General features: G+C 45.6%; 1 protein-coding gene across 1 annotated transcript in view; it reads right to left on the bottom strand.

The window, feature by feature from the left end:
- The window catches only part of chchd3a (coiled-coil-helix-coiled-coil-helix domain containing 3a), a 128,037-nt gene extending 114,871 nt beyond the window's left edge, over positions 1–13,166 (bottom strand). Inside the window, exons 1-2 of the mRNA XM_063217438.1 lie at positions 12,954–13,166; positions 10,999–12,103 (exon numbers count right to left, since the gene is read on the bottom strand). Of these exons, the coding sequence (XP_063073508.1) occupies positions 10,999–12,103; positions 12,954–13,034 (1,186 nt within the window). The 5' untranslated portion in view covers positions 13,035–13,166. The remainder of the gene's footprint in view (positions 1–10,998; positions 12,104–12,953) is intronic.
- Between the last annotated feature and the right edge of the window lie 3,488 nt (positions 13,167–16,654).

Here is a 16,654-nt window from a genome sequence, read left to right as displayed (position 1 = left end):
GAATGAGAACTAGTAGAGTAGAGTAGAGTAGAGTAGAGTAGAGTAACTTTATTGATCCCCAGGGGGAAATTCAGGTATCCAGTAGCTTACATAAATACACAAATACACAAAAGCCCACATGGACATTTCAAGACAAAAATAAACACAGGAGTATTCATCAGGGTGGGCTAGGGTAACCTAACATTTGAAGACATGAAAGGGAGGTGGGTCATTCCATATCAATTAACACGATTCCCTATAATCTACCCAGGGTGACCCTCTTCGATTTGCCTGATACTGCACAGACAGGTTCCTTTTGATGCCAACTGGACATCGCACTCAAAATTTGGAGGGCCTCTTCTGGAAAAACGTTAGAGGTATGATGCTAAAACTTCTTTCAGTTGGTATCAAAAGGTCTGTCTGTGAGAAATCAGGAAAATCGAAGAGGATCACCTGGGGAGGGCTTGTGATTTGACATAAAATGACATTAATATGCCGTCAGAAGTATTCTGACAGATCAGACAACCACTGGGAAACATTTTATTTCTCCAATTCTCGTCTATATGTGTGGGTGGATACCAACACAGCCCACTGTGAGGTTAGTGGGCTGGGACATCACACCATGGCCACTCTGACACACACACACACACACACGCGCACACGCGCACGCACACGCACACGCACACAGGTTCATGAGGCAGACGGCGAACCAGGAGAGCAGTCGCAGGAGGGAACCAGTGTGGCAGTTTCAGGCAGACATGCACTAGCTATTTTCATCATCAAAACATCATTATATCCAGCACTGTCTACACACGCACACGCACACACACGCACGCACACACGCACACACGCACACACACACACACGCACACACGCACGCACACACGCACACACACATGCACACAAACGCGCGCGCACACTTTTTTTGATGTCCTTACTATTTATACCAGGGTAGACAATTTAATCATAAGTGTACAAATGTGTCCATCTTCTCACACTATAAGGTGTATAATTATCCATGAAAGTGGATCGCAAAGGTGTGAAATACCAGGCTACGTGTTGACGGCATACATTCTTGTGAATCCAACAACACAGCGCACACGCCAAAAAACTGTCACCAAGATTTCTGATGAAGCCACGTCGAAAAAAAGTTGTCTCTCTTTCCTCCCACACACACTTCCCGGCCGTGCAGAAAAGCTACATACGGAGTCAGTTAAGCCCTCAGTTAATGAGCATGGTGGTGATGTCTTCCTGTGCACTGCATGCAAAACTTCCCCTCATGTCAGGGTTGGGCCAAGAGGTCATTATGCAGCTTAGGATTCATAAATAGAATAGCCACAGCCACACAGTAACAGAGTGAGAGCTGCAAAAACATGAGGGGTCTTGCATGGATGCAATCCACTAGGCCAATTACTGCACCCGTAACCAGTGAGCTACCTACTGTTAGGCAACTATTGCGTGCCTGGTTGGGGATGTGTTGGATATCTGCTTAACAAGGCTGCTGAAGAAGGATGATGGATAAGGAAAACAAAGGGTCCATGCACCGTTTTCCTATCCTGGCTAGCACCAACCATGGTGCTTCCACTTAGTTTTCAATTCTTATAACTCTACTTCTGCTATGGCTTCATGCAGCCTATTTTTTGTTTTTCCACTGTGTTCCACTGTTTCCAAGTGTGAGGAGCACACCATTCAGTGTTTTAAAGTTCACAAAGGATTGCATCACCAGGACATAAAGGAGGTATGCCCAGGGAGAGCAGGCAGGCCCTTTGCAAGAAGTGCAAAGAGTTGAAACTGTAGTGCAAAGTACTAAGAGTTGATTTCATTCCAAAAAAGTATAGTTCACCCATTACACAGCCCATACTGCCCTTATGGACAGCACATCTGTAACTTACAATAAGTTTGAGGTGTGTAGGGCACAGTGGCGGCTGCTGCCTGCTGCCTGAGTGATTGGAGCTTGTTACAGCCTCCAACACTCACAGGTACTTCAGGGTACAGAGCCTCAGGCCTGGGTGAGTGGTGTGCTCAAACGAGCTCCCCTCAAAACCTCCCCATCTGCACTAATGGGCTGAATAAGGAGGCCAAACCCAAAAAGGAGCTAAGGAGAAAGCCAGAGGGAGGTGCGGATGAGTACAGCTAAAGGAAGAGAAGAAAAGACTAAGAAGAAAGACAGAGAGAAAGGCAGGTGTTAAGGAAGAAAAGAAATAAACCAGAGGAGAGCAAGAGACCAAAAAAGGAGTCAATGCCAGTCGAGTTGAGAGGGAAAAGAGTTGAAAGAGACAGAACTACCGTGGAGAGGAAGTCGGATAAAGCACACAGCAGCAGGAGCAAGAAGAGGAGGTGGAGGGAGAGTGTGTGCAGGGCAGGGTGGCAGACGGAGGAGAGCGAGAGGAAAAAAAAAAACGAGTGAGAGCAAACAACATCTCTAATTCCCAGGACCTGCTCTATCTGCAAGCTCCAATGGAGACGAGCTCTCCTCTCCTCTCTTCGCACAGGCTTCCAGGGCGGCTGTTATCGAACGAAGCCGCCATCCTCGCCTGCAGAAGTTTTTTGCCACCATACCGCGTCTTCCATTAATTAACCACAGGCCCCTGCAAACCATGCGTGTGTGCAAGTGATGTAGGGTGCACTTAAAATGACAAAGTGTTAACCCTTTCCTTTATAGTCCACATCCCTCATCTCCAACACTGGGCATTAAGAGGAGGAAGAGGGTAGAAGTGGCGGAAATGTCTTTCTGAACTGGGAAGGGGGGTGGGTGTGGTTTATAAGTGAAAAGAGAGAAAGGAGAGCTTGAGGTGGGAGTGTGTGAAGTGAAATATTTATTGCCCCAGACTCCTCTCAAGGCCAGAAAGATATCTGCTTGTTACCGTGACGATGGGCCAGCTGATACGGCGTGTTCCGCAGAGGGGGCTGGGGCTGGCATTAATCAAACGACAGGGGCCCGGGTAATAGATGCCAGGGTTGCGGGGCTTCCTGCTCCGTCTCTCTCCAGGACGCTGATGTTTGATAAAAGGCGAATTAAAGATATCCGCCTGATAACGGATAGGCCTCCACAGGTAGTGCATTTGATTCCGGGCGACGGGAACAGGTCAATCCCATTTTTCTCTGTTACCCCCCTCTCTCTCTCTCTCTCTCTCTCTCTCTCTCTCCCTCCATCCTTTCCTTATCTCCCTCCCTTCCCTTCCTTCTCTCGTCCCTCTTCTATCTTCCTCACTCCTGTGCCACAGCAAAGGACATTTAAGGCCACTGGTGACGACTTTCTTTTCACAGGTGCATCCTTCATTGAGACTTCATTGGGAGTGCATTGCACTGGTGCATGAGAGGGTTAAGAGGAGAGGTGGAGGATAAAAAATAAAAAAAAAACGATAAAGAGATTAGAAATTGATTGAACAGACAAGCTTAGCAAAATGCATCCTCCTGCCACTGGCATTGGCAACGGGAATCCTCTTCTTTTTCACTGACAGTGGGGAGAATGGGACTTTGACTTGGCTGAAGTTGCCATGTCTTGAAAAGGCTGCACCCTCCAGACATCTTCCAGCAGTGTGTTCCACCTATTCTTCTTCCTCCTACTCCTCCTACTCCTCCTCCTCTCTGCTCTACCCAAATAGTCATGTCTTTTCTTTTCACTTGCCAGCCCAGGAGCTGCTTCAGTGAGTAAGCTCGGCGGACTTGGAGGTAGAACTGGCCTCTAATGCAATAAATACCATCTCGAATCCTCCGGGGATGAGCGAGGGTCACAGCAAAATCCAGAAGGACATTAGCAATCTCATCCCGCCTGCCCTCGGCCCGCCGACTCCCCCGCTGTGTCAATCTCCAGTGAGACATGTAAATGTTAAGATTAAAAACTCATCATCTTCACACTTATTTTCCCCTCCTCGTGCTCCTTCTCTCTCTCTCTCTCTTGCTCGCTTTCTTTCTTTCCGCTCTCTCTCCCTTCCTCCTTCCTCTGCCTTGTTCTCCTGGGCAGTCGTCAGCCAGCAGAGGAACCTGGAGCTAGTTGCTCTCGGGAGGGAGATAATAGACGCGGGTGGACGCAGTGGCGGAGCAATTGCCCACAGGGCCCCGGGGCAAAACACTGACAGGGCCCTTCAAACAGCTTGCCATGGTCACAATAGGGCCCCCACCAACAATATAGGAGGGCCCTGGGCCCAGGGTCAAAATGCCCTGCTTGCCCCCCCTATAGCTCCGCCCCGCGGGTGGACGGCAGGTTCCCATCAGAAGTTTCATTAACCTCGGGACCTGCTCGGAGGAGGGGGGGCTGAGGGGAGACGGAGGGAGTAGCTGAGCATAATCTGGAACATTACCTCTTCCTCACGCTCCAACTTCAATTCGTCTCCGCTCTGCACCGCGCCGCGTCCGCACCTCTACGCCCTACCACGTCAGAGGACACAGCTTGGTACTTTTCTCAACAATTCTTGTTCTGTGTTTTATTTTCACTTTTCTTTTTTTGTCCATCTTGTCTTGTGTACATCAACTCAAGGACTTCATTGATAATTGATTATACCTAATTGCCTGTAGTACCTATATTTAATTCACGCTTAAAGTTTTAGAAAAAGGCATTTTAGGTCTATTGCAGTATGTCGCAAGTCGGTCTATTTTACGAGGTCAGGACATGGTCAATTTATCAATAGTAATTAATTTCATGCTGGCATTGTCTCCCCTTTTTTCCCTCTCCTGCAGGTCTTGGCACAATCATCTTTAAGAAAGCTATTAAAAACGCGGAGGAGGTGTGTCTGTGTGTGTGTGCGTGTGTGTGTGTGTGTGTGTGTGTGTGTGTGTGTGTGTGTGTGTGTGTGTGTGTGTGTGTGTGTGCGTGTGTGTGTGTGTGTGTGTGTGGCTCCAGAGTGTATGAATATTTATAGTGTGCAGTGCAAATGACGGAGAAAGCGCGAGAGAGAGAGAGAGAGAGTGGGAGGCTCAACCTTCGCCGTGTGTAATCAGCACGCATGGCGACACCCGGCTGATTTAGAGACTGACTGACGAGCCCGCGCACGGCCTACACGGCTCGGCGGAGAGCCTCACTTTAATGCCACCACTCGTGGGCACACATAATCAATCCTCCCTCGTCGTCGGGGAGGTGTGCCACCCTCGGGATATTGAGTTGAACCCTGCTGAAACTAGGATATGTATGTGTGCACGGCACGCCGCGCCGCACACACACAGGCACATAGAACTCTTAGAACAAACTAACTGGCACACTATATACAGCACACAATTGCGTCTTACGGAAACGCACATAAAACATAGGCAGTCAAGGTCATACAGCTAATAGTTTGTTCTGTTCGTGTTTACTTTTTTGTTGGCTGGAGCCATGGGAGTTGTGCCCAACAGAAGCAGCGTCCAATGTTCCAAACTGATGGTAGCCTAAATTTACTTTCTTTTGCCTTCCTTTTCTCAACACCTGCCATCGTCAAAGTATTATAATACAACAACACGTAGCGAGGGTGTGAGCGAAAGTATAAAGAAAGCAGGTGAAGGATGGCAGGAGACTTAGCAAGGCTGCAGTACCTGCAAACATTCATTATAGACACCTCACTGGCTGTTGCTAAAATCACCTCATTAAGGAGTTCTGATGTGGGAAGCTGTGAATTCCAAGACTTAAGAAAAAAAAAACTCCACCACAGCAGCACAGCAGTGAAGCAATCCCCGCGTCATGCCAGGCGAGATACCTGAGCGAACTCATACTAGTCTCGCAGGCATGCAGGCGGAGAGATAACGGCCTCTCCTCGCCAGCAGTGAAGGGCCTATATATTGATATACTGTAGAGGGGGGTGGGGGGCGGGCGGGGGGTTAAAAATAGCAAGCAGTGAGTCATTGTCAACTCAACTCCAGGAAGTTTCTCGTTAGTCTGCTGTTTTTAAAAGAAACCTTGACATGAGAGGAAATGGTACAGCACTGAGGAGATGCAGTGTAAGACGGTAAATATGCCATACACGCAAAAAGTGAAGGGAGGGGGGGTAAAATTAATAGAAAAGAAACATAATGTCAACTGAAATGTACATTTCGTGTTGGGGTGACTGGCAGTGAGTACCCCTATATGCAAAAATAAGTCTTCTCAACATCCAGAAAATGAAATGTATACTACTGTTCACTGAAATACACCACGGGCGGATTGGATGAGGGGGACATGAGGATTGGGGTCTGATTTGTAATTCTAAGTGTGCGTGTCGTGTACTGAAGAGGCTGAATGCGGAGGTGTGTGTGTTTTTAAAGTGGTAGTTCGCTATTTTAGACATTAAGCCCTGTTTGTGTGACTTCTGGGGTGAAGTAGAGATGTTCTCATCACAATTTTGACATTTGGTGCTGACCGGAGCATTTGGGTATCCAAGACTGCAGCCCCCCCACCTTTACATTGACTCCAATAGACCCCTCAAGCAATCGATTATAAAATGGCATTAAACTTTCATTTGCAGAGACATGAAACTCACCGAGTGGTCAGGGGTGGACAGCGATACGTTGGCTCGAAAATCACCGCGAAATATGCTTACAGAGAAGATATATTCATTATTGTCCGTCTTCATTGATTGTATTGGTTTGACTAGTATTACTCCGCGCGACCGGAAATGGGGGTGCGTTTGTTTACGTTACTATCTATGGTTTGTATGCAATCTGTAGTTTTTGTGGCCAGTCCCGCTCAAAGATAGCCGTTCTACCTCGCTCCTTGATGTCTACATAAACAACACACTATCGCTACCTACTGGCTGGATGTCTACTGCTATTCAACGACGTCTGGGGAAAAATAGGTCCGCCAAATGCTAAACAACAGTTAGAAGGCATATTTCGCTGCAATTTTCGGGTCAATTTATCGCTGTCTACCACTGACCACACGGTGAGTTCCATGTCTTCTCAAACGAAAGTTTAATGCCATTTTATAATCGATTGCTTGAGGGGTCTATTGGAGTCAATGTAAAGGTGGGGGGGCTGCAGTCTTGGATACCCAAATGCTCCGGTCAGCACCAAAGGTCAAAATTGTGATGAGAACATCTCTACTTCACCCCAGAAGTCACACAAACAGGGCTTAATGTCTAAAATAGCGAACTACCACTTTAATCACCGTGGCCACTGCGCCACAGCTTTGATTGGCCTTCTCCCTAATTGCCTCGCTGATTGTGCTTTGGACACGGATGGAGAAACATCGCCCACACCACACCGCCGTCCCAGTCATCATCAACAGCATCAACATCAAAAGGGACGCCCACACACGCAAACGCACGCGCACGCACGCACCCGCACACTCACACACACACAAACACACACACACACACACACAGGTATGCATGCTCTCCGCTCTGTCTTTTCCATCCCACGCCACCAGTGTATAACCTTGAGCGAAATCTGTGTTCAGTTCCTCAGGACATGCCTCTGCATACAAGCACCTCACCTCACCTCACCTCGAAAGTTTTTGATGGCACTTTTTGCTTTTTGTTTTTTATTCCCCTTTTCTAAAAACTTTGCAATTGAGGAAAGGGCAGACATGACACCTATGATGAGCAGCAGGGTTTTTTTCTTTCAAGGGGGAGACTCTAATTACGGCATCAATTCATTAACTTTATTACAAGAGGGAATTAATCGTTTCATTAATGTAGTGCTGATAGCCATGAATCATAATATGGGACACAACGGCAAGGCCGCGGAAGGAAAACGACTCGACTCCTCCTTTTTTCTCTCATTCAAAAGATTAGTCCTCTGCTTGGAATATCAATAATGTAATCTAATGGTCGAAGACATTTTTGGAATAAGTGAAAAGTATGACACAGCAGAGGTTAGATCTAGACTGTGTTGTTACTGAAAAACACTAAAAACTTAAAAAGAACCTACAAAAAAATTCACCCAACCAGCGCATGGTTAGCTGATCGTAAGACAAATACACAAGTCTACTGGTTACTCAAGTAACCCGTGTTGGAAAGAAACTTTCTTTTTTAACTTATACCTTTGACAACTCTGCACAGCAATGAGTAAGGTTACATTATATCATTAATTAATCCCAGTCATTTGACATGTCAGAGTTGATGACATTTCAAAACTGACCAGAATGACGATGGCTTGAAACAAGACGTAGAGTAAACAATACTATAAAAATGTACCTTGGAAGAAGTCTGTATTTTTGTCTTCTAGTTCTCTACTGTATTTAGCTGAAGACAAGTGAACTGCTGAGGTGACCCTTGGTAGTTTGCACATTCCCAAGACGAGGCCTGATCTGTAACCTTTCTCATGTGTCCACCGGGCACTGAAGCACAGCGTGGGGCAGACACTGCCCATCAACAAACTGCCCATCAACAAACACAGCTGCTCTCTCCACGTACTAACACAGTTTGACAACAAACAATACTAAGTTACATATTACAATGTAGAACATTTGAAGAAGTCTCCATTTTTGTCTGACTTCTCTTCTAGTTCTCTACTGTATTTAGCTGAAGACAAGTGAACTTAGTTTCCACTAGGGCTGGGCGATATTGAGAAAAACAATAATCTCGATTAGTGTCTGCTAAGCTTATATCTCGATATACGATATATATCTCGATATCTATGCAAGGGAAAAAAAACCCCACGAAATTCAGCAAAGGTTTTTCTTTTTATTTAAGTGCAAACAGGTCCCCCCCCCAAAAAAAAATTCCAAGCAAAGTTTTTTTTTTTTTTTTTTTTTTAAAAAGCTCGGTGGCTATCTAGCCAAAAGATGTTCAATGTTGAAATTACAATGTAATTTTTTGTTCTGTTTGTTATTTTAAGGAAGATAATATGCACAAAAATAAAAAGTACAACAAAGCATCAAAATGCTTAAACCATGTGAGATCAAAGGCTAGACTAGAGTCAGACAGGAGGCAGGCCCGTTGCTCCGGACCGCTTCCAGGCGGAACGAAAGTAAACCGGTCTTTGTTCCTAGGCGGCACTAACTTATTTGTGAAGCGAGGGGTGCATCGTCAGTATGCAGCGGTGATAGACAGAAAACGGCAGTAATAAACGCTTATTAGTGTCACTGTATGCACTTATAAAAACAGCGGTAACTTTCTAGAAACACTTAAATCATATTTTAGTTGTTTATTATCATTTCGAAGCGGTTTCCAATGATTGGGAAACGCATCACGGCTGTATTAGCACAGCCGGTTTACCCCACTGGTTGTATGGGACAAAGATGTCTGACAAAAAGCGTCACGGACGGACGGACCAACGGACAAAGCCTCTTAGAATCTCCTCATCAGAGGCTCTAAATCCGAAATAACGCCATATTATTGAGCCGTTCGTCCTTTTCTTTGGAACAAATTCTGCTGTTTGGGCTTCTTCTGTGGGCGCCGCCATGTTGAAAGAGTTTATCAACACAAACACACGCCGCTACACGCAAGGGGGGGGGGAGGAGGAGGAGGAGCAGGGGGAGGGGAGCCAGCTCTGTTGAGGGGAAAACACACGCAAGGAGGAGGCGGGGCGGACCGCTCCACAGCACAGAAGGGAAATCAGAGTGGCGAAATCTTACGCATTTACAGCCTAAACTCGAGATATTCGATATGTCAAAATATTAATCGATTTCATAAAACTTCTCGAGAAACCGTAAAACTCGATTAACCGCCCAGTCCTAGTTTCCACATTCCCAAGACGAGGCCTGACTGTGACCTTTCTAACGTGTCCACTGGGCACAGCACCACAGCGTGGGGCAGACACTGCCCACCAACAAACACAGCTGCTGTCTCTCCACATGTACCAAACACAGTTTGACAAACATCCTTCCATGTCAGTTTCAACTAAATGGCTGAAAATGAATTTGCACATAGATATGCCATGTTATACTGCATGCATGCTTAACATTACAGAGAAAGCACAAGAGAGGACCTATTGGAATAAACACCCTAAATGAACCATCTTCTAAGTGCTGCTGACCGCTTTTTCCAATATTTCAGAATTCAAGTTCCCGGTGTGCCAAATTTAATTGGCATTCCACAAATTAATTAGGTGTTTAATTGCGTATTTTTACCCACGGCTTTCACAACCTTGAAACTGCACACAATGACATTTGCTCTCAGGTTACAGCAGGGCTGCTGACTGCTTTGTTTGGGCCCAGGACAAAGTCATCTGAAAGGGCCCCAAATCCGATACAATGTATTGAGGACACATTTCTGGGCCTCCCGTCTCCTTGGGCCCGGGACAAGTGACCTCTTTGTCCCCCCAGTCAGCTTCCCTGCTTACAGCATGCTCTGGTTCAGTGTAAGCTTACTTGTTTGTAGTACGAGAAAGAGTGTGTGTAAAAGAGAGAGAGTGAGAGTGAGAGAGAGAGTGAGAGAGAGAGAGAGAGAAAGAGAGTGAGAGTGAGAGAGAAAAAAAGAAAGAAAGAAAGAAAGACAGAAAGAGAGAGAATGAGCGAGAGAGCGAGAGAGTGTCCATGGCATGCCATATTGTCAAGTATGTGCACAAGCAGGCAGACAGTACTATTATTGCTAGGGCTGCACGATTATGGAAAAATGATCATCATCATGACTATTTGGATCAAAATTGAAATCATGATTATTCAATTGAATTTTGTGCAGAATCAGAATATTATTTAAAATCAAAACAATTAAATATAACCAAAAATGTATAATATAAAGGGATGACCAAAATAATACAGAATTGTAATATTTATGTGAAAGGCAATAGCATGATGAAGCCTTGGCATGACTACAGATTTCTTGCCTGAAACACACCAGCCTGTCAACATGTTCTGGCTTGAAGGACGCAGGAAGGCAGGTCAATATATCACCCCCTGTGTGATCATGATTTTCATTTTTTTAAATCGTCATGGGTGCCCAAAAAGCGATTTTCGAATAATTTAGGTTAATTTTGTAGCCCTTCTAATTGCATGTGTCTGGTCAAGAGAAAATAATGGACTGATATGGCCCTAAAATTGTGTCTGTCTGCATGTGTGTGTGTGTGTGTGTGTGTGTGTGTGTGCGCGTGTGAGAGAGAGAGAGAGAACGAGCGAGCGAGAGAGAGAGAGAGAGAGAGAGAGAGAGAGAGAGAGACACACACACACAGAAAGAGAGAAAGAGATTAACTCACCAGCTGGAATCAACACCACAGGCTCCTCCACAATGTGAAGAGTCACCACTTCGACTGGAGGAGCGACGACTGGCTCCGCCTCAGCCACAGCAGCAACGGGTACCTCAACCTCGACCTCAACCGGAGCAGGTGGAGGCACAACCACTTCCACAGGTGGCGAAACGATCTCTACAACCTCCACAGACGGAGCAACTACCTCCACAACCTCTACGACAGGTGGAGGGGCAATAGGTTCTGCTGGTGGAGCAACAGGTGCTTCAGCTGCAGCAACAACTTCAACAGAGGGGGGTGGTGGAAGAGGAGTGGCAACCTCCTCCATAACTGGGGGTGGTGGAGCAACCACTTCAACAGGTGGTGGTGGGGCAACTGGTTCAACTGGAGCAGCAACTTCTACGGGTGGAGGAGGAGCAGGTACCTCAGCAGCAGGTGGCGGTGGTGGTGGTGCAACAGCCTCCACCACAGGAGAAAGTGAAATGATCTCCTCCAGCACTGGTGGGACCGTCACTTCCACAGGTGGAGGGGGAGCAATGGGCTCGGCGGGGGGTGGAGGTGGAGGTGCTTCAACAACAGGTGGAGGTACTGCCACTGGCTCAGCAACAACAGGTGCAGGTGGTGGTGGAGCCACTGGCTCAACTACAGGTGGAGGAGGAGGTGGTGATTCTACAACTGGTTCAACTACAGGAGTGGGAGGTGGGACTGACACCGGCTCAGGGGCAGGAGGGGGTGCAGCAGCAGCAGCAGCTTCCACGACTGGAACAGGAGCCACGGGTGCCTCAGTGATGGCTGGCAGAGTGATAACAGGGGGAGGGGGAGCAGCAGGCTCCTCGACTACTGGAGGAGGTGGTGGTGGGGCGACCGCCTCCGCAGCCACAGGCTCAGGAGGAGGTGGTGGAGGCACTTTGATGGGCTCTGACAGGGGTGGAGGTGGCATGGAGGTGATGGGGTCGAACGGAGGGACTATTGGGACAATGGTGGGCAAGTGTTCGACGGGAGGAGGCATGAGGACCGGGGGAAGGAGCGTTGGGGTCACGGGGGGAGGTGGGGGGCGGCTGCGTGGTGGTGGGGCTGCGGGTTCCCTCATGCGGTTGATGACATTCTCAGAGAGCTGCAAGTGGAGCAGACCAGGTCACAGTCAGGAGGGGGAATCAACATCATCACCCAAGACTTCATTAGCTTATATGCCCATAATTGCTTACCCATATTTGACAGGCACTGAATAACTTGGATAACTACAATACTCGGTAATACAATGCAATATGATTTATAATCATGTAGGCCTACGGATATGTATATAGGAGAGAACTCCATGGGAGAAAGCAGGGGGTTAACTATGTCAAATTTCATATTACAAGTTACAACAGCAAGTATAGAAGATAAGCATGATAGAAAAAGCAAAAATAGCAAATTAAATTTTCTTGCGAGTGCCAAACCCATGACCCATCACTGACAATGAAGTTCTACTAGCTCTATAGAGCCACGTTTTAGTAACGTTCTCTAGGCTTATGACAGAGAGAGATACCGGTAACCAAGCATCTCACTGGCTGTCTTAGCTTGCTAGCTTGCTACTGTGGTCAGCTTCCTCTGGGCTGTCACGCAAGCAGGCGAATGCCGCAGAACATAATTACTCTAATCAGCGTGGCCAAGGATGATTAACCACTGTCCGAGTCGGTGAACAAAACCATGCCACCACTTTCATTCAAGACCAAGTAGAACACAATGTACCATTTCTGACAGCACACACACAGCCTCTGTTAGCCACGTTACCGGGCTACAAGCGTGGCTCTCACAAATGACAGAAAAGTAAAGTCAGTACTTCAGTGTCATCACGTCTAACACATGTCCAATGTGCTGGATTACTACGGGTTTATTCGCGGTTTGTGTTCAGGGTGTGCTGGAGTTGACAAATGTGTGAAGCTCTGTTTGTTTTTAGCACTGCACTAGTAACTGTCACTCACCCTTATGCCCTTCACAATCGTTATGTTATCATTCTCATCCGACTCAAAGGAGACCCGTCGCGTGCTATTATTTGCTCCCATGTTTGACGGCTGAGCCAATAGCGAGCGATTCAACCTTTTAACAACTTTAGGTCGGTGTCATGAAGGATTTTTAGTCAGAAATGCAGACACAAGCGAGGACACCACCACAGCTAACACCGCACGCTACCATGCAAGTACTGATGCATGCGTGCTTCCGGCGCGCGAGCCCATCCCCTTTCTGAATTTAAAGAACAAACAAGTTCATTGGCCGAAAATGACAGAGGCGTGTCCAACAGTCTAAATCGTGGAATGCCATTGGTTACAACTACACAAAGTCTTAGGGGATGTGTGACTCCAATTGAATTCAACTAAAAATGTGTGAATGACAAATATGTGCGATTAGGAGAAGTCATGTTCAATCCAGCAGTTTGCTAAGTAATAACAAAATGCAATGTAATGTAATGTAAAAACAAATAATGTCAGCAGGAGAGAAAAAAAACATCCCAAGATATTTAGGACCTACTTCTGCTCAGATGTGTTAAGGTTGTATTTATGCAAGATAACCACATGTGGGGTCACATTATAAGGCATCCAAAATATTCTCCAATGAATTTTCCTGTAGTCCAGAGCTGTAGGAATACATCACTCTGCTGCATCACTGAGCCCCACAGTCAAAAGTCAAGGTCATGGTAGATCTGCAAGGATTTTCTATGACACTGACTACTTGTTATGTAAGGTAGGCCTATCCTTGAACACTCAGCACTTTTTTAAGACAATCCCGGCTTACGCATCACAAGCACGTCATTAAATGCTTATTCTGTCAAGGTCACAAGGGCAGGGTCAAAGTCAAATGTCACATAAAGGATTTATCACAGGCAGTAGATTAGTAGGTCTATATCACCTGTAGCCTCATAACAAGGTTTGAATAAAAGTAAAAGTAGATGTAAAAATCCTGCCACACTGTCCTTCCAACACTAGTGACATCACTGAGTAATGGATAGGCCTCCCTGTCTTACGATCAGCTAATTTTGCTGGTTTAGTTTAGTTTAGTTGGTGGTTTAGTGGTTTAGTTTAGTTGGTGCGTGTCGCATTAATAAAGCAAAGGGCTTACAGTTTTTCTCGATTGCTTCCACACAATTTCTGGTACTTCACACACAATTCTGGAAACATCTCACCATTTCCCAACTCCCCTAACCAATGTCACTGAACAATAAACACAATTCCTTCTTTACACACATTTCAGTTTTATAACACATTCTTTTCAAAACACTACACAATTCTCTGGATTAGCCTAGACACAATTTTCATGAAGAAAATTCCTGGTTGTCGCATGGAACACATGTCATCGGGGCGGATTAAGAATAGCCTGAGTATCATCCTCCGTAGTGACCGCGCTGGCTCAATACTTTCGCTTGCTGACCACGGAGTCTGACCCTGCAGCCACCCCCGGCAGTTGGAAATTATCTCACTTAATGAGGGAATTAGCCTTTCGCAAACCCCCTCCCACAAACGGCCGCCAACCAATCCGAGCTCAGCAACGGTAACTAAGGAGTGTAGAACTTGTCGAGGTCCGTCAAAAACCTACGATTTCAGGGAGACATACAACGTGTGCCTATGGCACCGTCAGGGTCCGACACCATCTGAAGATTAATTAGGACCTCATTTTTTTCACTTTCCCGAAGCAAAAACCTCAAGCGGACTGATAACAGGGATGGATTAAGCCATGTGAAGGCTATTAGCTCCAGGTGATCATATTTAAAATTAGCAGGCTAACTGTGCAATCGTCTTGTTTGCTAATATAGCCCCCTTCCCCCTTGCATTTAGCTGGCAGAAAACGTACCCTAAACAAATAATCAATGCATCGCTCAGACTTAAGGACAATATTATATGATATTATAGTATTGGATCCACGGCATTATGATTCAAATTTTATTGGGAAACTACTAGTTGCGTTGTTTAATATGCGCCAAATGCACAGCCCACGGAGCAGCCCCCACCCTCTCTCCTTCCCGGTTTGTGTCTGTGTATATGCGTCGAGTGTGACAGCAAAAAAAAAAAAAGAAAACTAAAATGGGGCTGCGCTTGTTCCAACCCTGTTATGAAGATATTAACTGTCAACTAAAACCATTAAAGTGAACAGAAGAGAAACGCCCAGTGTGACTGCCCAAGAGCTGCGCAGTGTCAGTGCCGAAAGCCCGTCAAAGGTCTTGGCGGACGGCAATGTCCCAGTTTACACCAAGCACTATCAAATGTCCTGGTTACAGACATCACATCGCCATCATCAAGTTGTTGTATTTCAGTTGAATATGTAAGAGGGCTTGGGGAGGGGCTTAGACTATCAGCGAGCCTATTGGCTATTCAGATACTGAACGAATATCTGAATTCCAACTGCCGGGGGTGGCTGCAGGGTCAGACTCCGTGGTCAGCAAGCGAAAGTATTGAGCCAGCGCGGTCACTACGGAGGATGATACTCAGGCTAGATTAAGAAATGAGCTGAGTATGTTTTACCATAGTGTTCAATGGCTCATATTAGTGTGGATTGAAATGACAGCTTGTGTGTGTCATTTGAGAACAAAATTTCCTTTTTAGAAGAGAGTACATGCATTGTTTTGAGACAAGCCGTGCATTTTTCAGGGGTGAGGAGTTTTGCCCGTTGTGTGTGAGTTTTGGGGATTTGTGTGTAGAGTTTTGAGAATTCGAGACCTGATTCCGAAAATTTTGTGTTACAGTTTTTCTCATTGACAGTATATTCTATTTACTGTCACTGGTTTTTCTCGATTGCCTCCACACAAGTTCTGGTACTTCACACACAATTCTCGGAACAGCTCACCCATTTCCCAACTCCCCTAACCAATGTCACTGAACACTAAGCACAATTCCTTCTTTACAATAACATTTCAGTTTTAAAACACACTCTTTTCAAACCACTACACACAATTCTCTGGATTACACACACTTTTCAAAATCCCTGGTTGTCGCATTGAACACACTGCCATTCAAAATACTAAAATCAACTGCCATACTATGTTCACTTCCTCATCACATGCGAACTCTCTTCATACCGGTTTACAATCTGAAATCATCACCCCATAAGGACACACATTGTATGTGAGATGGATGAAAACACGAGTGGATGCAGTGAGAAAACACATTTGTTTAGTTTTTGAACTCCAAAATGTGTTATACAAGAGATTACTTTCATGTGGTTACCCAGTATTTTACAATAAATTAGTGCATTTTTTTAAATGTCAGAAAAAATATGTAAAAAATATTTTTTTGCCACACATCTGTGTACTCTGAGTCTAAAAACAATATTTAAGTATTTTATTACAGAAAAATATCCTCATTAGTAAGTAGAACAGTGAAGAAAATGAGTTTCTACTGTGTGTCAAGTTGAATATAGAGTTTTACCTTGTGCATATTAGTGTTAATGGTTCACATAAGAGTGTATTAAAATGACTGCTTGTGTGTGTCGTTTCAGAACAAAATGACCTTTTTTGAAGAGAGTACATTGTTTTGAGACAAGACGTGCATTTTTCAGAGGTAGTGAAGAGTTTTGCCCACTGTGTGTGAGGTATGGAGATTTGGGTGTAGAGTTTTGAGAATTGGAGAACTGATTCCGAAAATAGTGTGTAAGCAATCGAGAAAAACTGTAAAAGCAAGCGAGAAAAACTGTAATA

This window comes from Engraulis encrasicolus, chromosome 15, assembly GCF_034702125.1.
Source record: "Engraulis encrasicolus isolate BLACKSEA-1 chromosome 15, IST_EnEncr_1.0, whole genome shotgun sequence".
NCBI classification, from domain to species: Eukaryota; Metazoa; Chordata; class Actinopteri; order Clupeiformes; family Engraulidae; genus Engraulis; species Engraulis encrasicolus.
The sequence above is the reverse complement of the archived record's forward strand: the minus strand, read 5'-3'. Positions and strand labels throughout refer to the sequence as shown.